Here is a 22,614-nt window from a genome sequence, read left to right as displayed (position 1 = left end):
ACTCGGAAGTTTCCCTGTGGAATCAGGCTAAAGGCTGTTCTTGGGCTTTGCATGGTGATCACACTCTTGCCTGACTTCCTTGTCTTCCTTGCCCTACTTCACTAGTTGCCTTATTTATCTATCCTGGAGTCCTTTGTTAATAAATTATTTTTATGTGAATTCTTCTCTTAGGTTCTGCTTCAGGAAAATCCAAAGAAAACCACTTTTGTTAAGAACCAAAGACATGATCACTACTGCGAATGAACTCACACTGAGTCGAAAAACAGACATGCAAGCCAGCAATTTAAATTTTAACATGCTATCTACCATAATAGAGGGATTTGCAAAGTCCTGTGAGATGAGGAAATAATAAATACCTATCTCAGGTAAAGGAAGTCAGACTGGAAAGTCTTCACCTAAAGTAATGTCTGATCTGAAATTCAGAGTTTTTTTTTTTAAGGCAGAAATAATAGGTAAACTAGTTATAACAAATAGTGTGGGAAAAAATTTAATGTTATAAGAACACGAAATTCTTCAGGAACTACAAATAACTCAATTTATTATTATCAGAGAAAATATTTGATACAAGGGGGGAGGGAACTCATTCAAATAGGTGAGTAAGATGGCAGAAATGTGAATTCAAAGCATTCTCTGAGTGTTGTAAAAAGAGCTCATCTAGTTTATCTGTCGAAGATGATAAACAATATGGAGAGCCCAGGAGGGCGATGCCTTCAGTTATAGAGTTGTAGCTGTTGCTCTGGCAGCATTGTGGAAGACTGCATGTGGAAGTTGCAAGTAGGGCTAATCTGGAGAAAGAATAATCAGAAATCAAATACCACGGTGAGCACAAAGGGCTGAGAAGAGAGATCATATGAGATATTAGAAGAAGAAATTGGTGGTAGTTGGTGATTGATTGGGTCTGTGGTAAGATTCTAGGCTTTGGATCACCCTGCGAGTCACCAAATCCAATAGAATTTTTTTTGACTCACTTTATCAAGATAGCAGCATTTTCCTTCCTTCTTCAGCTTCCTGTTCAATTGTTTTGCTAACTTTTGTACATTTTCCAAATTATCCATATTGACAATACATTATTTTTTTATTTGCAAAGTGGAGTAGGTGGTAAAAATGAAATCACAGCATACAGACAACTTACTAAAAATTATTGAGTTAATCAGAAAAAGCATGTTGATAACATACATGTGAAAAATGTCCAACCTCAATCATAACTGTTTAAAAAATGATAATTGAAACAATAAGAATATCATAGTAACAAAAATTTTAGTTATAAAACATTCAATTTTGGCAAAGATAAAGGAAAGAAACATGCTAAAGCACTACCTGTGAGACTATAATAGGTCCAAAATTTGAAGAGCCATTACAAATATCTGGCAAATTAAAACACGCACTTCCTTTCATCCGGCAATGGCACCACTAATAATTTACACTAAGAATCAATCTAGATGAATATATATGAGGATGCTTATTACAGTATTATTTATAATAGCAAAAAAGTCCATTAATATAAACTCATTAGCTACACTAGAAAATGACCATTCCATGGAATATTACGCAGATGTTATAAAGAATGTGTTAATATAAATGTGGTCAATAAATATTGCATTACAAAAAGAAGAGCAGAAATTGAGTTTGTAGAGAATAATTTCATCACCATATGATGAAGATACATGTACACTGAAAATTTCTGAAAGGATCCATCCCAAACTGCTAACATTATTTACCTATGGGGCTTGAAAATGATGGAGATTTGCTCTTGTCATTTATTTTTTTCCCCAGGAACAACAGTAATTTGGCCATAAAATTAATGAAAAGAAAAGGGCATTAACAAGATCATTGAGGGACAATGTTTAGTTTTTATATGTTTGTGGAAGGAGGAGATGAGAAATTAAAACTTTATATAATTCTGTTGAAAAAAATAAAAATAAAATCCTTATAGTCACAACTCTAAGAAAGGAAAGGTACTTACAGATAGGAAAATAGAGGCTAATCCCACATCCTATGTCAAATCAAGGACTACGATTCAGCTCTCCTGACCCTTGCCCCAGTGCTCTTTCTATGATCCTAAGCAATAGTATATCTATGCCTAGAAAATCAAGCCAACTGAGGTGGAAAAGATCTCAGCCATTATTTCTGTCTTCTCTGAATATACAGGATTGATTTTGAGTTCATACATAAATAAGAAATGTTGAAGGGTTTTCCATGGAACACTAAAGTTCCACTGTATTCTGAACCAGAATTTCTTAATTCAATACCATTGCTCTAAAAGGATGCTTTCTCAAGCACTGAAAAATATGGTTCCATTTATATCCCTAATTTAAGGGAAGAGACATTTTGAATTGGAGGCAAATAATCTATGTTGTAACACTTCAAAGCTAGGTCAGGAAGCTTATGCCAAATGCCTTATGTGTGCTTGTGATTTCTGTATTCTGACCATGAATGTATTTCACACTTAAGCTGACATGTCTCCAATAATTTTCTTCCTGAGTATGGTATAAATGAAATATTAGCACATATTATCTCAGCACCCCACCAACTGATCAGTTTATTGCTATAAAGTGCAAATGCCCAATCATATAAAATTCCAAGCATTGCTCTGCTGAAAATGAGAAGGCATCACTAAAATGTGAGTGGAAAGAATATTATGTGCTTCCCTTTTCTATACGTTAGATTGCTTCACATTGAAAAAGTAAGTTCACTCTGGGAGGCCGAGGCAGGCGGATCACAAGGTCAAGAGATAGAGACCATCTTGGCCAACATGGTGAAACCCTGTCTCTACTAAAAATACAAAAATTAGCTGGGTGTGGTGACATATGCCTGTAGTCCCAGCTACTCAGGAGGCTGAGGCAGGAGAATCGTTTGAACCCGGGAAGCAGAGGTTGCAGTGAGCTGAGATCATAAATAGGCTGCACTCCAGCCTGGTGATGGAAAGACCCTCTGTCTCAAAAAAATTAAAAACAAAAAAACAAAAAATAAGTTAAATAATATACTAACCAAAAACTTGTAAATTACTTTATCCATCTACTTTTAGGAAATTACAAAGAACAAATTTCATTATTTTAGCATAACAGGGATGGATTTTCTTTTGTAATTTTCAATATATTAACAATACATTTTTTTCCCCTAGTGTTGTTTAGGATACTTCCTGCAACGCTTCATTCAAGTTATCAGTGATTTTTACTATGTATTGTAAATGATACATGGCCACCATATATAAATATTTGCTGAGTTCAAGATTACTAAGTTAAGAAACTGGGGTAAATACAGGAGGTGGAGCTTGCAGTGAGGCAAGATCGAGCCACTGCACTCCAGCCTGGGCGACAGAGTGAGACTTCCGTCTCAAAAAAAAAAAAAAAAAAGAAACTGGGGTAAATAAAATGGAAATAGGACATCCGTGAATATTTAAGGATATAATCTCACAATTGCATGTTTCTGCTGGCTTTTCATAATATAATAAACCTTGTTTTTTCTTCTAATTTAAAAAATGCTATCAATAATAAAAAAGCTAATTATACAGAATCAATATTTTTATAGGTATATCAATTCTTACAAACGTTCTAATTTCAGTTTAGTAAATTGATGTGTAAATATACTTTGTGAGACAATTTTTTTCTATTTGTAGGTATTTTGTTTTTATAAATGTACTACCTGTGCATAAAGATATTGTAAATATTTTTTACTATTTATTTTTATTTATTTTATTTATTTTTATTTATTTATTTTTATTATACTTTAAGTTCTAGGGTACATGTGCACAACGTGCAGGTTTGTTACATATGTATACATGTGCCATGTTGGTGTGCTGCACCCATTAACTCATCGTTTACATTAGGTATATCTAATGCTATCCCTTCCCCGACCCCCAACCCCACGACAGGCCCCAGTGTGTGATGTTCCCCATCCAAGACAGACAATTTTATGAGAAGATTAACTTGAAGTTATAAGTAGACTAGTGAATTAAAATTTCCATTTCCTATGCTGCAGAGTACTTCTAATACAATTTGGAGGGAGAATATTAGTACTCAGCATTTATAATTTATCATTTGACATCTGGACTAAAAACTCTAAGTGTATAGAAGAATTACATATATTTCTTAAATTTCCAATACTGCACATGCTACCATAATGCAGGGTTTTACAAAGAGATTAGTGTAATTCAATGGTTAATCATATTTCAAAAAGGAGCTATATTGTGGACCTTATATTCCCCTCGTAGTTGCTTCAGGAAGGGATCTCATTTGTCACTCCTTCTCAGCATTGGGTTCTATTCAGTTCTTAACTAAAAATAGGAAAAAATGCTACCCTATACTGAAGCATTTCAACACAACTGGAAACATTATGCATAATTTTCAGTAGATGAGGGTATAGATTTACAAAGTATTCACAAAAAGATATTTTTGGCCAAAATTTGAATTTGTTGAAAGGAAGTACACCTCTGATCTACTTTTTTAGAATTTTCTGGGTTTCAAGGTCTTAAACAGAGGTGTGTATGTATGTGTGTGTGTGAGGTGTGTATGTATGTGTGTGTGTGTGATGTGCGTATGTGTGTGTACGGAAATGTACTGTGTTCATAAAAATGCCACTGTTGGTGTTTCCAAAATGAAGCTACTAAAAAATAGAGAATTGGTGTAATCTAGAGAGGGAGAGGAACTGATAATGCAGAGAGCACTTGGAAAATAAAACTATGGAAAAGAGGCCATAGTATGGACCAGAAGTAATTACCTGATCACTAAAAAAGAGAAAAGAGAAAGAAAAAGACACAGGAAAACAGGGTCAGAGAGGCAGAAAGAGAAAAATCAAACAGTATATTTGGCACTGTAGAGAGTAAAAGAATGAGAGATTTTTCCCCTTTCTGTTCATGGGTTATGAAATTGAGGTTTTCCATATAATTAAGAAAGGATGGATCTTGGTGAAGGGCATACTGTCATCTATGAGAGAGCTGTGAGAAGTGTAGGGAAGATTGGAGAAGATGGCTGACATTGCTGCTTTGGGGTAGCTGCTCTAAAACTTCTGCCATTCAGTCATGCAGATGAGGTGAACAGGTATTTGTGTGTGACACTTGATCACATGTAACAATAATATATATTACATTTAGAACAATTTATATCATAATTTATGTGTGGAGCAGGAGGTAGCTCAACAATGAATATTCAGAAACTTTACCTAAAAGCCAATTCATAAGTTATTCTAAAATTGTTGTTAATCCGGTGGGCATATTTTCTAGGGATTTCAAGTGAGCAAAAATTGTCAAGAAACAAAATCCGTCAAGAGTCACGTCTGCTTTGCCTATGAATCCTAGACACACTTAAGAGGTATTTAATATTTTAGTTACGGCTGTAAATGATCTTTGCTTTAAAATTTAAAAATGTGTTTTCTTTAAACTGTGGTTTCATTTTCTTAGGCATTTATTCAAATAATACATATGTGTGAATGTATGTGATTTTTAGACTATAAAATACTTTGAAACTGTTAAATAAATCTTTGCTAATAACACATTTCGTTATGGAAGCACTTTAGGATAACTTTTGCTCTTAGTATTGACTATCGTCATTGTAGAAGTTCTGATAATATGATAATTATATGAAGACTCTGAGTTCAAATGCATCATCCTAAGGCAATGAAAACATATTTTCTTGTTCTCGTTTTATCATATTTATGTATAACAGAAATGGGAAGACTAAAAGATTTCATTATCACAATTTTGGAGGGTAGAGAAAATACCAACAATCTGCATTTCCAGGCTAAGTTTAAGCTATTTAGAAGGGAAACTTTCTCACTGTTCAGTTGGCATATCACATTTAGCAAGAGAATGTTTCAGTTTTGTCATAGCTATGTTTAACTTTAAATAAGGGATTACATAATTAATGCTAAAATTGCCTGTCACTATTATATTCCTTAAGGTTTTCTATTCTTTCTTAAGTCTTGATTTTTATTTTCATTGTTGTCATTGTTTTCTTTTCATAGAAAAGTACTATTTAGCTCTATAATCTTTTGTTTGACATTAAGGGATAAATTTTTTGACAAAGCAAAAATACACTTGAATAAGTTTGTGGTCTTCCGTAAAGGCTTCACCTTATATAGTTGGGTTTTTTTCATTTTTAATAATAATAATGATTATATAAACTTTATCCAAAAATTGTTGTCATTATTGAGATTAATTTTGAATCAATTAAAAAGTTTTAAAATAAATATTATTTGAAGTGTTTATAAGATCAGAAAACAAATGAAAAGATTAATGGCTATACATCAATAATTGCTTATAATGTAAATGAAACCATTTATTAATTTCTAGAAATTTATTGCATATTTGATTCTACTTTCCAGGCAATATTCCCATGTTTTAAGTTTGTCTTCATTTTAATAAAACTGTATCCAGAAAAATAATACAACTATAATTTGAATATACAAAAATTTCAAATAATGATTCCATATATGCTCAGTAAGTTTAATGTTTTGATTTTAATCACACCAAAAGACTTCTAATATTAATGTAATTTTGTATATATGCAAGGGTTTCACTTCTGTATGTAATCAAGAACTCAGCTAAGCTGTTTATCTTCTCCATGTTCTTCCAGAACATTCTGCCTTAAGGATCTAATTCATGGTTACTTCCTGTTCCATTTTTTAATTTCACCATGATTATGTATCTCATTTACATTTTAATTCCTGGGTCTTTCCTCCTCTCTCAAAAACTACCCAGAGTGCATGATAGCAGCCTTTTCTTGACCTCCATACCTTACACACACACACACACACACTCTCTCTCTCTTACTTTCACAAATATGTGACAAGGGGAACAGTGTTGCTACATTTATAGTATTCTTGACAGATGAAACTGGGCACCTGTTTGCTGTATATCATAGGCTTGGCCAACATCAGGCAGATGCTGCCCAGATGTCCTTTCTTCATCTAAAAACATGGAGCCATGCCGGCCATCACTTTCCTCACACCCTCAACCTAATTGTCCCCAGGTCCCAATCAGCAGTTGAATCCATTTTCTTTCCTTCATTTTCCTTTCTGCTACCCAGGCATTTGTCCTCTTGGAAAGCAAGATGAAGTCTTCCTACCTCATGCTTAGTCTGCTCCAGTGGCATTAGCCTACACTCATTCCTCAGAGAGAACGGATCCTTCCTAACTCAGAATTTCACACAAGGCACGTACCCAGGAGTCCTCGCCACTCTATTCCACCCCGTGTCCCTTCATATTCAATAGCCATAGGCTTTAGTCTAGAGGTGACACCTCTGGGACAATGTACCTGAAGCCCTAGACAAGGAGCTTTGTTATTTGCCATCACATATTCTATGTTTTTCTACATGACATTTACGCCAATAATTTTTGTTTAAATAATATTTTAGTCCCTCTCAACGTATAAACTCCTAAAAATCAGTGTGTTGCTCACTACTAATTTTTAGCACCTAGCACAGTCCTTAGCATGTGGTTGGAACTCACTGAATTTCAGCTTTATAAAGAAATGAATTAAAGGATGCTGTACGCATGTGTGAGGAGCCATGTAGAATGTAAATGGCAGCATACCTATATGTAAAGTTGTCACAATCAAGGAAATGGAGCTAAATTGGGAGCCAGAAAGCTAATCCATATGGATGTCAAGGAGACAAGGCTTGAGACACAGAGCAGTGAGCAATGTGAGGGATCCAAAGGCTAGGGAAGTCCCACAGGAACACAGGAAATGATAAAGAACCCTTGGTTGTCCCGAAACATTGCTTTTATTCATGGGCTAGACGACTTTCCTGGCAGAGGGCTGAAGACAGTGCGTACAAAAGTGCTTTCTCTAAATGTCTCACCAGCTTGTGTTTTGAATGTATAATTCCAGAACTATATATCACCCATCTCTCGGTGCTGTTCAGTTCTTTTCATCCTGCTAAATCTTTTCTGCATCTCTATTTAGATGATTTCTCATTCTTTCCATCTGAGACTGATGGTTATTTCCATGTGGGCATGTTACTAAGAAGAGTATATAGGGTCTAGTTAGCAAAAACAGACCATAGATTTTTTTAAAAATTCTGCCCAGCATTTAAGAAGATATCAGCCTGTTCTCCAAGTGTCCAGTCCTATCTCTTGTGTCTACCAGCCTTTAGCCTTTTTCTTTTTCCAAGGATAAGCTCTCACTTTTCAAATTCTGTGTGACATTCTTAAGGCCACATACATGAACACATTTTCATTTATTCCTTCTTGCAGTCCTGAAGCAGTAACAAGACTACCTGTTGTGGCAAAAAGGCTGCTCCTTGGTCTGATCTGCATTTTCCAGGGAACTTGCTTGGCAGTCTACGATTCATCAGATTTTCCCCTTAGTAAACCTCAGAAAAAGATCACCCATAAGCATAGTACAGGAGTATTCTGAAGGTTGACTAGTATTTTAGAGTGCTGTAGATCCTAAGATGAAAGCAGTAAGAAAGTTGAAAATAGTATTATTTATTCAACAGACATGCTAGAAATCTGAGCTTCCCTAGTCACTATTTTCTGTCCTATGCATGTAACATAAAACTGCAAAATCAGAACTGAGTTCTCTGTAAAGACATTCAGAAATAAACAAGACCAGCCTTGAAGGGAAGGCCTCGTAATCCAGGGTTTATTCTCCTTTTCTTGTTATGGCCGATGGCGGCACCTAGATTAGAGTAGGTGCTCAGCCATGGATTCACTGAAATAATGCTTTTAAAGTATACTAATTCACAGAAATCCTCTGCACTTTCAATTACAATGAAACTATCCATCCATTACTCTAAAATTTGTGAATATTAATCATTCTATCTTTCTAGCTTTTATTCTGTATTTGTGATCCCTTTGTACTATTTTTTCTGTTAGGATACAGTCAAGAAAACGGAAACCATGGCAGTAGGTACTTTAAAAACGGAATTGGTTACCAGATGTTAGAAGGCTCTAGAAGTTCTTGAGCAGGAGTAATTATAGACATCAGTTTGCCTTAAATGGGCAGAATTCAGATGGACAACAACAACAACAACAACAAAAAGACAGCATGGAGGTTATTCACAGTGAGCTAATTTGTGTGGGAAAAATAAGTAGGTATAAATCGGTATATTCTAGTATCTTTGAGACAACAAATACGGGAAATTATTTTTCTTTTTTTTTTTTTTTTTTTTTTGAGACGGAGTCTCGCTCTGTCGCCCAGGCTGGAGTGCAGTGGCGTGATCTCGGCTCACTGCCAGCTCCGCCTCCCGGGTTCCCACCACTCTCCTGCCTCAGTCACCCCAGCAGCTGGGATTACAGGCGCCCGCCACTAAGCCCGGCTAATTTTTTGTATTTTTAGTAGAGACAGAGTTTCACCGTGTTAGCCAGGATGGTCTCGATCTCCTGACCTCATGATCCGCCTGCCTCGGTCTCCCAAAGTGCTGGGATTACAGGCGTGAGCCACCACGCCTGGCCAAATATGGGAAATTATTTTTCTAAGTTAGTTGAGTAATCCTGTAGACAACTGAGAGTAGTTTCCGTTTTTAAGAAGGATAAATAAACTGTTCTGTGTGCAGGGTGGATTAGAAATGGAAGACATTGGAAGCTGAGAGAAGTTAAGGGAGAATATTGACATTTCTTAAAGTGTCAAGAACCTGAATTAAACTCATTGCAAAATCATTCAGGGAATACAGTGCAGGGTCATTGACTGACCCTAGTAGTGGATGAGGACAACTCACAGAGAGAAATCTGACAATCCATGTTTAGGAGAGGGAAGGAAACCAGTGATAGTTATTAATAAGTTCAAGACTTCGGTTTTGTTGGTTTTTTTGTTTTTTACTACCAGTAAGCTAAATTTGACGATAATGTAGCTCAATTTTTCCCAATCTCATTTTGTTAATCTCTATTATCTTGCCCCAGAAAAGCCATTTGTACCCCAGCTCAGAAAATTCTGTATTAATTTGTCTTCATAAGACTGTAAAATTTTCAAAACTGTCTGTTCATGATAAGTAGAGAAATACAAATCAAGACCACAATGGGATACCATCTTACACCAGCCAAAATGGCTATTACTAAAAAGTCAAAAAATAACAGATGCTGGTGAAGTTGTGAAGAAAAAAGAATGCTTATACACTGTTGGTGTGAATGTAAATTAGTTCATCCATTGTGGAAGACAGTGTGGCAATTCCTCAAAAACTTAAAGACAGAAATAGCATTTGACCCAGCAATCCCATTACTGGGTATACACTTAAAGGGATATAAATCATTCTATTATAAAGACACATGTATGCATATGTTCACTGCAGCAATATTCACAATAGCAAAGACATGGAACCAACCAAAATGTCAATCAGTGACACACTGGATCAAGAAAATGTGGTACATATACACCATGGAATACTATGCAGCCATGAAAAAGAACAGAGATCATGTCTTTTGCAGGGACGTGGATGGAGCTGGAGGCCATTATCCTTAGCAAACTAACATAGGAACAGAAAAACAAACACTGCATGTTCTCACTCATAAGTAGGAGCTAAATGATGAGACTCACATGGACACATAGAGGGGAACGACACACACTGGGGACTTTCAGAGAGTGGAGGCAGAGAGATGGGAGATCATCAGGAAAAGTAACTATGGGTGCTAGGCTTAATACCTGGATGATGAAATAATCTGTACCACAAACCCCCATGACAAAAGTTTACCTGTGTAACAGACCTGCACTTGTACCCCTGAGCCTAAAATAAAAGTTTAAAAAGAAAGCAAAAAAAACTTTAAAGTGGTGCAATAAGTTTTATATTAATGTCAACTTTAAATATTTTTCATGCATGACATAATATGTTATTAAAATTCATTTACTTTTTTTTTTAAATGAAAAATTTTAGCAGCGTTTTCAACAACAATGTTATATTTAACAAGAGAAAAGCATCCCTGATGCTTTACAAACTGGTGTTTCAATGAATTACTCTTTTTCTTTTTTTTTTTCTGAGAGGGAATCTCGCTCTGTTGCCCAGGCTGGAGTGCAGTGGCATGATCTTGGCTTACTGTAACCTCCACCTCCCAGGTTCAAGTGATTCTCCTGCCTCAGCCTTCCAGTACCTTCCAGCACCAGAAGGCGTGCACCATGATGCCTGACGCCTGGCTAAATTTTGTATTTTTAGTAGAGACAGGGTTTCACCATGTTGGCCAGGCTGGTGTCTAATTCCTGAGCTCCCAAACTGCTGGGAGTACAGGCATGAGCCACCATACCAGGCCAAAATGAATTACTCTTAATTGTGTTCTATTCATTTGTTTTTCCTGCATTTTCATTTTATTTCATTTCACTTTGATGAACCAACAGAAATACCTGATGGAATACAGTGACAGCTTGAAAAGCTTCATGTTAACAAAGTTATCATTCCACAGTAGATAAAATGTGAAGGTAATGAGAATTTAGGAATTCCTCTAAAATCAGAATTTAAAGACATACCACTGACCCTTTGTTAAAACAGCTTACAGCACAGAAGTCTTAGAAAATGGGCATTAGAGTGTCAGAAAGCTAGTCATGTTAAAGAACTTTTCAAATCAAGGCTAGCCACCTCATAAATAATAAAATGAAGAAACTACTTATAAAACCGGGGTTCCATTTTCAATTTCAAAAAAATGTTGATAGTAAAATAACCATTAATTAAAAATATTTTTCTGCTCACTTCTAGAAGGTGGAGCATACGCCACTTAAGTGACCTATTTAAGCCCCACTAAAGCAAATGGCAAATATTGGGATTGGATTACCAAATGCATGCCTTCTATTTGATTGGCCATATAACTTTTTGTTTCATGCATGGATAATGGATTTTCTCCTTCTTCAGTAATCCAAAGGAAAAGCTGACATCATAACCTGGAGCTGCACATTCAAGCTTTGACGCATTCCTCTCAATGGTTTCGTCTGATGCTTATAATAAGCCTATATAGTCAGCAACTTTAGAAAGATGGGCCGAAGAAGTGTCTTTATCATAGTTTGAACTTTTCTCTGGGGCACTTGGCAGAGTCACCTCTGGTGTTTCAAATGTGCTTGAAAGTTATCTGGCTGCCCTCTGAGAAGTTTGTATAAAAACTGCTTTACCTAAAAGCAGGCAAAATTAAGGTTTCTGTAACAAAACCATAGGCACTGCATTGAGATAGGAAAAAGACTAAATATCCTGTTTCCATGTGGCAGAGGAATAATGAATCATTCAGTTCAAGAGCTCACGGAGTGGCATATCATCACACCATTACTAATAGAGAACATTGCTAATTTCTAAAAGGGCTTCATGTCATGATTATTTTATCCTCTTCTTTCTGTTGAATTTTTAACATGTATGTCTACTGCAAAGTACACAAAGGGGCCGGGCGCGGTGGCTCAAGCTTGTAATCCCAGCACTTTGGGAGGCCGAGACGGGCGGATCACGAGGTCAGGCGATCGAGACCATCCTGGCTAACACGATGAAACCCCGTCTCTACTAAAAGATACAAAAAAAACTAGCCGGGCGTGGTGGCGGGCGCCTGTAGTCCCAGCTACTCCGGAGGCTGAGGCAGGAGAATGGCGTGAACCCGGGAGGCGGAGCTTGCAGTGAGCCGAGATCGGGCCACTGCAATCCAGCCTGGGCAACAGAGCGAGACTCCGTCTCAAAAAAAAAAAAAAAAAAAAAAAGTACACAAAGGAAATAAATTAGCACTAAAAAAAGGACTTCTTCACAATCGCAAATTATATATATATTTCTTTCAGAACATCACTTTAGAGAGAAAATAGCAAAAATTCAGCAGCATCACTTTTGTGACACTTCACTAACCAATCAGAATATAGAAAAATAAAGAGAAATTAAGTACATTTGTATTCACTGTACATTTTTAGCTATTTGTGTAGAAGAAAAACAATTAGCTTATTTAAAAACTCTAAGGTGAGTATGCAGTTTTTATTATCTTTGCTGTTGTGATTTATATTTTCATTTTATTTATGTATCAAACCAGTAAATAAACCTATGTCAAATACATCTTTATTTTTGATACTAGTTCAAAATATTGGTGACATTTTTAGATATGAATATCTCATATATATCATTGAGAAATTATCAGAGAGTTATAAAATAATATTTGGGAGGTAAGGAAGGCACTAGACATAAGAAACTTGTATAGACAAATACTTTGTCACCAAAGTTGTATAAAGGTCCTTATTCTTTAATTTTTCTCTTATCAATTCAAAATTAATTCATTAGAAAACAATTTTCCTCAACATTTAATCCCTAGTTGTTCATCTTTTTCACTAGTTTGTATTCCATTGCTCATTGCTTCATAGCTAAACTCTGTTTAGATCTGTTAACTGAAATGATTTTAAAAACTTTTTGTCCTTTTTTAACCTATTCCTTTTGACATTGGTCTCATATGATATCATGATACAAAGGAAAATGACTCTACAATGATATGATTCATAATTCCACTATAAATTTCCTTGATGCTTTGAGAGTGTGATTTATTTTGCCCCCCCTCTTTTTTTTTTAAAAACTATAAAGCAAGTACATGTACAAGAATGCCATTTTTTCCAACCCCAAATAAATAGAAACAGCTATAGGACTAAAGTTTCTAATATGAATCTTATAGTTTACTTAGCACATGCTTTAATAAAGTTTCCTCTTCAGGAAACTAGAATATTGTATCTGGTGTAAGACTAGATGTTTTGTCAAAAACATGTAATATTCATATAGCAGAGCTTTGGCTTTATGCCATGAACAAGCAGGAGGCGTTTCTGGAACTGTCTTATTGATTTTCACACGTTACTTATTAGAAATAACTGCTGCCATTCCCACATAGTCCTAAGTGTGAACATTTACTGTATGTATGTGGCTTCAAGATTATTTTGTTGTTCACAAAACCATCTACATCCTCCCATCAAAATATTGTCCTCATCTTAAAAGTGACACTATTTTATTCAATGATTTATATTTTGGAATCCTAACCAGATATTTTTTTCCTTAAATTTCAAGCACTGCATTACTTCCAAAGACATGCTATGGGTATGTGGAAATTATATCAAACATGAGCAAATTTTATTGACCAAGACTACAGAAATAACAATACCTTCATATAAATATATGAATACAGACATTGATGGTTGGTGAAAATTACCCCCAAATGTCCAATGCCATGAGTATACTTTGAATAGCTATTTAGTTGGATTTTTATTAACATTATATGAAGGTTATTTCTAAGCCTGCAGACATAATTCATAGAATATACTACTCAGATATTTGAGAATGTACTACTTAAATATTTGGATATATTTATTCCAAATATATCTCCACTGTGATTTTTTAGGAGATACAATTGCCTTCACAGTAAGATATTGCTGATTCAGATGAAATTTTTAATTAACTAGAAAAATCAAAGAATGCAATTCTTTTTCAAGATTTCTTCAAATAAGGAAACAAGCAAAATTAGGCTGTGGTGCTGTGAATAACACCAAGAAGTATGGAGTCAGGCAAGCCTCAGGTTCAGCCACACTTCTACTGTTAAGTAGATAATAATTCTAAGGGTACGTTTCCGTGTCTTAGGTTTGTGGAGGCCTACGGTAGCATTCCACAGACCAACACTGAGCCCACCCCACGACCATTCAACCTGCCCATTATTGGGTAGCTTTCATAGAACCAGTTAAAATGAAAACATCTATGAAAACTATTTACTAAACAATTATATATTTTAATTAAGGGTACCAAACATGGTCAAGTTAGAGAACAATAGAATAGAACCTTCTATTCAAATATAATTGAGACCAGTGTTTTGATAGTTAATCTAAAAAGTGAGTTAAGAAGGAGGATCATGGGGTTAAAAAAACCAGAAATGTAAATTATTTGGCCAATATTTTGATATAAGTCCAGGACCCTTTGATTATTACTCTATTAACTGGAGTTTCTATATATTGTCTTCTTTGTATAAATTATGATCATAACAAGTCAATTATAATTCTAAATTTTTATTTATTTAAAGTAGAACAAAAAAGTGATGTGCAAAAACGTTTTAGCTTATTAAAATTTTGCTATTCTGATTACTCTAATTTTTTCTTAAAATTTTTACATTGCTTAGCCCTCACATTAATCAACTTAGCTTTTTCTAATCTTTTCAAGACCCAACATATTTTTACATAAATAGCACCACTCTATTATAATCACATCACTGATTTTATTTATGTCACAAGACTAACTTGAATACAACCTAAATAAACTGTCTGGTAGATAAGTTAACATAACACCAAGTTGAGGCAACCACTTACATAGGCATAATAGAAAATACACTGTTATTTTACAGGGAGAATATACAGTGTCAGTTCATTCAACAAGTTAGTTAAACACAACTCAACTAAAACAATGTCAGTGAAAAGTAGCAAATTCTGTTTTTGTTCCATGGACTTACAGTCAATGAGTCCTGAGAAAGAAGAGATAATTTAAAGAGCTTCATTGGCAAGTGAATCTGTACTTGGCCTTTTAGCTTAGAGACTGAAGCTCCATATTAAAAGCAGGAGAACAGTGAGACATCCCATATGAAGAAAGAAATCAGAACAGACATGCAGGGGCAAAAGTAGCCATGGTCTGCATCCTGGCTCAGGAGGACAGTATGTGTTGAAGGGCAAAGCCTAGAACAGGTTGATGCAGGTAACCTCACCCCATCCCATTGCTTTATCTACTCACACTGTTTGCCCAGAAAATCTGGTGCCCCACAGTGAGAACAGGAACTGGGCATCCCAGCTAATCTTCAGCTGGGTGGGTCTCACAGGGTTGTCAGATTTGAAAAAAAATAACAACAGGCTTTGAAGAAAAAGACTTGGAGATGAAGCAGAATGCTCCTGCCAAAGCTTCCCTCAATTGACATAAGGGGAACAAATTTATTTCCCAAATTAGTTATAATATAATTTACCAGGCATCCAAATAAATTTGTTTAGAGGCTAAGAGTTTTCCCTTCGAATAACACCTGACCATAATTTTACATATAATTCTTTTATTCAACAAATGCTCAATTTATGTTTGTTTTATACCAAACACTTTTTGAGGAATTAGGAATACCATTGTGAATAAAATAGACAATCTCTACTAAATGTTTAGTTATGATGGGAGGTCAACAAATACATAAGAAAATAATTAAGAAATACAGTTTTATGCCTAATTATGTCAGATGATAGTAAGAGCTGTGTCCCCAAAACGCTTACTCATTTTCTCAAACTATTATAAAACAAGGAAGGTACATAAAGAGTGCTGGACATGGGACTGAAGATTCTGTTTTAAATATGGTTGCCAGGGAAGTCTTCACTGTGTAAGAAGACTTGAAGGAGATGAGGGAAGTCATCAAGTGGATGGGAAAAAGAACACGCCCAGTAACAGGACCAGCAAATGCAAAGACCAGAGAAAGACATCTGCTTTGTTTAAGGGACAGCAAATAGGTCTCGTTGCTACAGCAGAGTAAATACAGTGGAAATGGTAGAAGAGTTTTTAGTTGTAAGGCAAGAAGGGGTACCAACCATGGAGAGTCTTAGATGTCATTGTGGAGATTTCTATTTTACTGGAGGTGAAATGGAAGCCACTAAAGGCACTTGAAATGGAGGCTGATATGGTTCACAGCTTTAATAGTCTGCTGTCTGCTGAGATAAGAATTGACTACAGGACAAAGGGTAGATCTAGGTAGTGAGATGTTACTGCAATCGCCTAGGAAAGAGATTGGATGATTTGAACTAGAGTGGTACTGGTAAGAGGTAGTCATATTTTGAAAATATTTTTAAAGTAGAGTTGACAGGATTTGGTGATGAATTTGACATGGGATGTGAGTCAAATTTCATAGCCTGAGCCAAACATCTCTATTTAATTACATTTAATATAATAGAAAAGGTGGGGGGAAATGGATTAAGAAAAGAAAGAATAGAAGTTTGGTAGGCCGGGCACGGTGGCTCAAGCCTGTAATCCCAGAACTTTGGGAGGCCCAGACGGGTGGATCACGAGGTCAGGAGATCGAGACCATCCTGGCTGACATGGTGAAACCCTGTCTCTACTAAAAAAATACAAAAAACTAGCCAGGCGAGGTGGCGGGCGCCTGTAGTCCCAGCTACTCGGGAGGCTGAGGCAGGAGAATGGCGTGAACCTGGGAGGCGGAGCTTGCAGTGAGCTGAGATCCGGCCCTTCATGTGTGTCGTGTTCTGTGTGTGTGTCTCCCAAGGGGGTTGTGTGTGTGTCTCCCAATGGTGTGTGAGTGTGTGTTTGCGTGTGTCTGTCCGTCTCCCAAGGGAACCGAGCACTGCTGAGTTCAGGCTGATTATTAGTTCGTGGACTGTTAGCAAAATACAGTCACAGGAAGGCTGTGTGCTGATTTGTCTTTTGCGGTGACATCATGTTGCTCATGTTTTATGTTTTTCAGAGTTCATTAGTTTCTATTTGTTCTCAGTTAATATCTAGCTCCAGAGATTGTGTAAGTAGAATACCCCCAAACTGAAAGTCACCTAGGGAAAATATAGGAAACATATGTCACCCATTTAAACTATAGTTGAAAACGTGTACACTTTAGTTTCCTGTAGCCAACACTGGATCATGGGTAAGGGCACAGGATCCCAGGGCTACACTACCTGGGTTCAAGTTCCAACTTAGCCACTTGCTGGCTGTGAAATACTTGACAGCTTTAAGTGTCAGTTTCTCTCTCTCTCTTTTGTTTTTTTTTAAACTTAATCCCAAATGTGATAGTAAGTCTCAGTTTCTTGATCTGAAAAACAAATTATTCAATGAGAGTCTGTGTGAAAACTTTAAAGTTTTTAAAGCCACTGCCTGGCTCAGGAAAGTCCTCAGCTTTAGCGGTTATTAGCTATGATTATTATTGTGTTGGCTACACGTGCATTAATGAGGCAGGAAAATGCTCAGGGATAACAACCGAGAATCCTAATGATCTCATCAGACCGAGAGGGAGGCCTGTGTGTGCATGCTCATGTTTCAGCTCAGAGCCCTTTGTCTAGAAGGCTCTTGAACTCAGAGGCCCAGGCACTATCAAGTTGACTTTGCCGTGGAGCCCGCACTTTTGTTGATCAATGAAATTGACATAATGTTTGTGGGTTTTTTTTGCACCAGCTATGTGCCTAGAGTTAACTGTGGCAAGAAGAGCATGCTTCAGTTGGCTGGAGTGAGCAATTCATCTTGTGGAGGAATGAGAAATGTTAGTGCTGAGACAAGAAACAGAAAACCCCAGGGTCAGGTAGGAGTCACTGAAAGTCAGGCAAAGGAACTGGCATCCAGTAATGAGTTAGGCTTTGTCGGCCTCTGGAGAGGAAGAAATTAAGCCAGGCCCGAGGGCACAGATCCTAAGGGAATGTGGCAGCTCTAGGCTGCCTATGGAAGAGAAGCAGAGGGTGGCACCTGGCTGAAAGAGGGGGCTGGGGGACATAGCTTGAGCCTGTGTTTACAGATGGAGTCTCCTGATTCCTGCGACCGGGGAAGGAGATTGTGCCAGGATCAGGGGACCTCAAATGAGAACTCTTCCCACCAACACCCGTTCTTTTCAGGGCATCTTTCACTGCAAACAACAGATAAACTAATTGGAAAGCTCAGCAGATTCTCATGGTGGTGCCTAGCTGCCGTTTAACCTGTGACTGAGGATGATGCCACTGGCCTGTAAGCACACATAGGAAAATCTTTACATCCAGGGACACGCCATGCCCCACAGAGACAGCTGTGCATGGTTCTTTAGGTTTGGGGTGCTGTGCTGGCAATTGCCTTATAAACATGTAGGATTAAAATGGGATGCCCTGGAGCTTATCTAACCTTTATCTTACCCCTTCCCCTCTGCCCCAAAATGAAGGGGTTGCTAGTTTTGTTTGCTTTATGAAAGATGGATCTGTCATTGTTTTTAGAACCTTTGGAGAAAGATTTCTTGGGAGGAAGCTATCCTGAAGCCCCAGAGATTTTCTCATTTACTGGCGCACCAGCTTTAGAGTCCTAGGTCTTCATCCTGGCTCAGCCACCCTCCAGCTGTGTGACCTTTGAGAAGTTGCTTGTCTACACTGAGTCTCATTGTCACCTATGAGTGGTGGCTGCTACATTGCTACTGTTTGGAGCACCTAACCCCAGGCACTCTTACAGCATGATGGTGAAGATAAAATGCAATAATAAGGCTGGGGGAGGATAGAAGCAGAGCCAGGAGTTGAACTAGCCTGGGCAACAAAGCCAGACCATATTTCTGAAAATGTTTTTAAAAATTAGCTGGACTTGGTGGCTTACTCCTCTAGTCCCAGTTACTCGGGAGGCTGAGGTGAGATCACTTGAGGCCAGGAGTTTGAGGCTGCAGTGAGCCGTGATCATGCCACTGCACTCCAGCCCAGGCAACAGAGAGAGACCCTATCTCAAATGAATGAATAAGTCAATAAATAAAATAATAAAAATAATGCATGCAATTGCATACACTAATGCATTGATCAGGCACATGATAAATGCTCAATAAATGGTAGCCCCAATAAGCTTTGCTTAATGTTTTGGTTGAGGGTGTTCTTTGGACTCAACCGGTGACAAAGCATTGGAAAAAAGACTGATGTGTGATGGCTGTTTCCTACAGGGACAGGCCTGTATCTCCAGGGAGGCGAAAGGCAGTGGCTCCATGGGGCTGCTTGTTCTATTTATGCTTGTTTTGGGCAGCACCGATTGCCCTAGGGCTAAAACAGGACTGCCAACTGACTTCGATGACTAAGAGTATCCCCGTCCCAAATAGCCATGGAAAAACCCACTTGCATCATAAAAATTTAGGAAATCAAAGGGAATAAAAGCACAATTTAGTCAGCTATACTCTCTAGTTGATGGGCAATAGATTTTGCTATTTTGAACAGAGTTGTTAAGAATATTCTTGTCCACATCCCTGTTTTATATAGACAAAATTTCTCTTGGATGTAGAGTAGATTTCTGAGCTGGGAGGGTGTGAATATTCAATACGAGATGGAGTCAACTGTTTGGTGGTCATATCAGTGTATACTCCCAGCAGCAGTTCTTAGAAGATCACAAGGATCTCTATCTTCTAGTGATGTCCCAAGCAGTCAAAAGAATGAATCAGCTATAAGCAACAATAAGAATCTTAGCAATATACTATTAAGTGAAAAATAAATTCTAGAAGGATGCATACAGCATGCTTTATATAACTTGGAAAAGAAACTGTATATACAGGCAGGGCATGGTGGCTCATGCCTGTAATCCTGACACTTTGGGAGGCCAAGGCAGGAGGATTGCTTGAGGCCAGGAGTTCAAGACCAGACTGGACAACATAGCAAAACCCTGTCTCACCAGACACTAGGAAAATTAGCCGGGTGTGGTGGTGCACACTTGTACTCCCCGTTATCCATGAGGCTGAGGTGGGAGGATCTCTTAAGTTTAGGTGTTCAAGGTTACAGTGAACCATGATTGCACCACTGCACTCCAGCCTGGGCAAGAGAATGAGACCCTGTCTGTAAAGAAAAGAAAAAGTAAATAAGTAAAATTTAACAACAAACTGTGGGCCGGGTCCGGTGTCTCATGCCTGTAATTCCAGCACTTTGGGGGACTGAGATGGGCAGCTCCCGAGGTCAGGAGTTCAAGACCAGTCTGATCAGCATGGTGAAATGACGTCTCTGCTAAAAACACAAAAATTAGCCAGGCATGGTAGTGCACGCCTGTAATCCCAGCTACTCGGGAGGCTGAGGTAGGAGAATCGCTTGAATCTGGGAGGCAGAGTTTGCAGTGAGCTGACGTTGTGCCACTGCCCACCAGTCTGGGTGACAGAGCAAGACTCTGTCTCAAAAACTAAACTAAACTAAAATAAAATTTAAAAACATTTTTAAAAGTTGGGTTTTTGACAAGATAACATTGACAAACAACAGGAAACATGACAACTGATACTGTAAAAACTCAGGCAGGGTGCGGTGGCTCAAGCCTGTAATCCCAGCACTTTGGGAAGCTGAGGTGGGTGGATCACGAGGTCAGGAGATCGAGACCATCCTGGCTAACGTGGTGAAACCCCGTCTCTACTAAAAATAACAAAAATTACTCTGGCGTGGTGTCAGACACCTGTAGTCCCAGCTACTCGGCAGACTGAGGCAGGAGAATGGCGTGAACCCGGGAGGCGGAGCTGGCAGTGAGCTGAGATTGCACCACTGCACTCCAGCCTGAGTGACAGAGCGAAACTCAATCTCAAAAAAAAAAAAAGTCAACAAAACAACAACAAAAAACCAAACCCTCAAAGGATCACTAGTGGCTATTATTAGCAAATATATGCAAAGAAATAGGAAAACCTACTAAAAATGGATAAATTTCCAGAAACATCTAGACTACCAAGATTAAACCATGATGAAATCCAAAACCTGAACTGACCAATAACAAATAATGGGATCGAAGCGGTAATAAAAAGTTTCCCAGCAAAGAAAAGCCTGGGACCTGATGATTCACTGCTGAATTCTAGCAAACATTTAAAGAAGAACTAATACCAACCTTATCCAAACGATTCCAGAACTAGAGAAGGAGGGAATACTTCCAAACTCTTTCTACAAGGCTAGTATCGCCCTGATACCAAAACCAAAGATACATCCAAAAAAAGAAAACTACAGGCCAATATCACTGATGAATATTGATGCAAAAATCCTCAACAAAATATTAGCTAACTGAATTCCACAAGCCTTAAAGTTGAGGTGCAGTGTCCCAGGTTCACTCAACCCTTCCTGTTTTCCTCTCTGTGTGTGTCTACTTTGGTGTGTTTCTTGGTGGCAGCGGCGGTGGCAATGTTGGTGCGTGGGCCTCCGAGGACAAGGGGAAAGTGAGTGTGCCCTTTTCTTGCCTCCTGCCAGGCGTCTGCAGCCTGGCACAAGCTTTGTCCAGGTCTCCAAGCCAGGGACCCGGATATGTTCTTTTCCAATTTCTGGATTGGTAACTTGAGGGAAATTCTGGGCACTAAGATGAGACTGAAGCAGGTGAATCTGGGGTCCTGAGAGGCAGAGGCCTGAAACCGTCTAGAGCCATGTGGGGAGCTGGGTGCGTGTTCAGGCCAGTTGCTTCTCTCTGTGCCTCAGTGTTCCAGGTACCCTTGGAGGGGCTGAGATCCTAGGAATTCCCGGAGCCTGGCTGCATGGCCTGGCCACCCTGATGCCCTTGTGTTCTCCATGATAGGGCAGCAAAGCCGAGGAGAATGGCTCCAACAGCTTCATGCACTCCATGGACTCACAGCTGGAGCGGCAAATGGAAACCACCCAGAACCTGGAGGACTCCTACATGGCCATTGTCAACAACACCATGTGGGACCTCACGGTTGGTGTCACGCCCAAGACCATCATGCACGTCATGATCAACAACATGCATGCACCGTCTCATGGGGGCAGGGGGCTCCTGTGGCACTGGGGATGGAGATAGCCATGTTGGCCTGGGGGAGATGCTAACCAGCCCTATGGGACCAGGTCCAGGGTGGCAGGCACGGTCCAGACCAGAGCTATCTCATGGAAATATAACATGGGACTGAGGACGGTGACCCATGCCTGTAATCCCAGCACTTTGGGCGGCCAAGGCGGGAGGATAGCTGGAGCCCAGGAGTTCAAGACCAGCCTGGGCAACTTAGTGAGACCTGGTCTCTACACAAAAATTTTAAAAATAGCTGGGCTTGGTGGTGGCACGTGCCTATAGTCCTAGCTACTCGACAGGCTGACATTGGAGGATCACTTTGAGC

At 38.3% G+C, this 22,614-nt stretch overlaps 1 protein-coding gene and 1 long non-coding RNA gene across 4 annotated transcripts in view; both read left to right on the top strand.

The window, feature by feature from the left end:
• Nucleotides 1-277: 277 nt before the first annotated feature.
• On the top strand, nt 278-8,907 carry LOC110743666. Its single transcript, XR_002523007.2, has 3 exons — nt 278-365; nt 5,219-5,306; nt 8,815-8,907. It is a non-coding gene; the product is annotated as an uncharacterized LOC110743666 (long non-coding RNA).
• Nucleotides 8,908-17,111: 8,204 nt separating this feature from the next.
• The window catches only part of LOC101015727 (putative GED domain-containing protein DNM1P46), a 29,009-nt gene continuing 23,506 nt past the window's right edge, over nt 17,112-22,614 (top strand). Inside the window, exons 1-3 of one of the 3 annotated variants that reach the window (XR_004185216.1) lie at nt 17,112-18,144; nt 18,452-18,560; nt 22,065-22,202. Coding sequence is in view for 1 of the 3 variants with exons in the window: in XM_031668860.1 (XP_031524720.1) it covers nt 17,995-18,144; nt 22,065-22,202 (288 nt within the window). In the remaining 2 variants the exon portion in view is untranslated. Of the gene's footprint in view, nt 18,145-18,451; nt 18,561-18,799; nt 19,056-22,064; nt 22,203-22,614 lie in introns of those variants that run through there. The other 2 variants (XR_643023.3, XM_031668860.1) reach the window with 2 other exon arrangements.

The sequence above is a fragment of the Papio anubis genome, chromosome 7 (genome assembly GCF_008728515.1).
Source record: "Papio anubis isolate 15944 chromosome 7, Panubis1.0, whole genome shotgun sequence".
Lineage (NCBI taxonomy): Eukaryota > Metazoa > Chordata > Mammalia > Primates > Cercopithecidae > Papio > Papio anubis.
The sequence above is the reverse complement of the archived record's forward strand: the minus strand, read 5'-3'. Positions and strand labels throughout refer to the sequence as shown.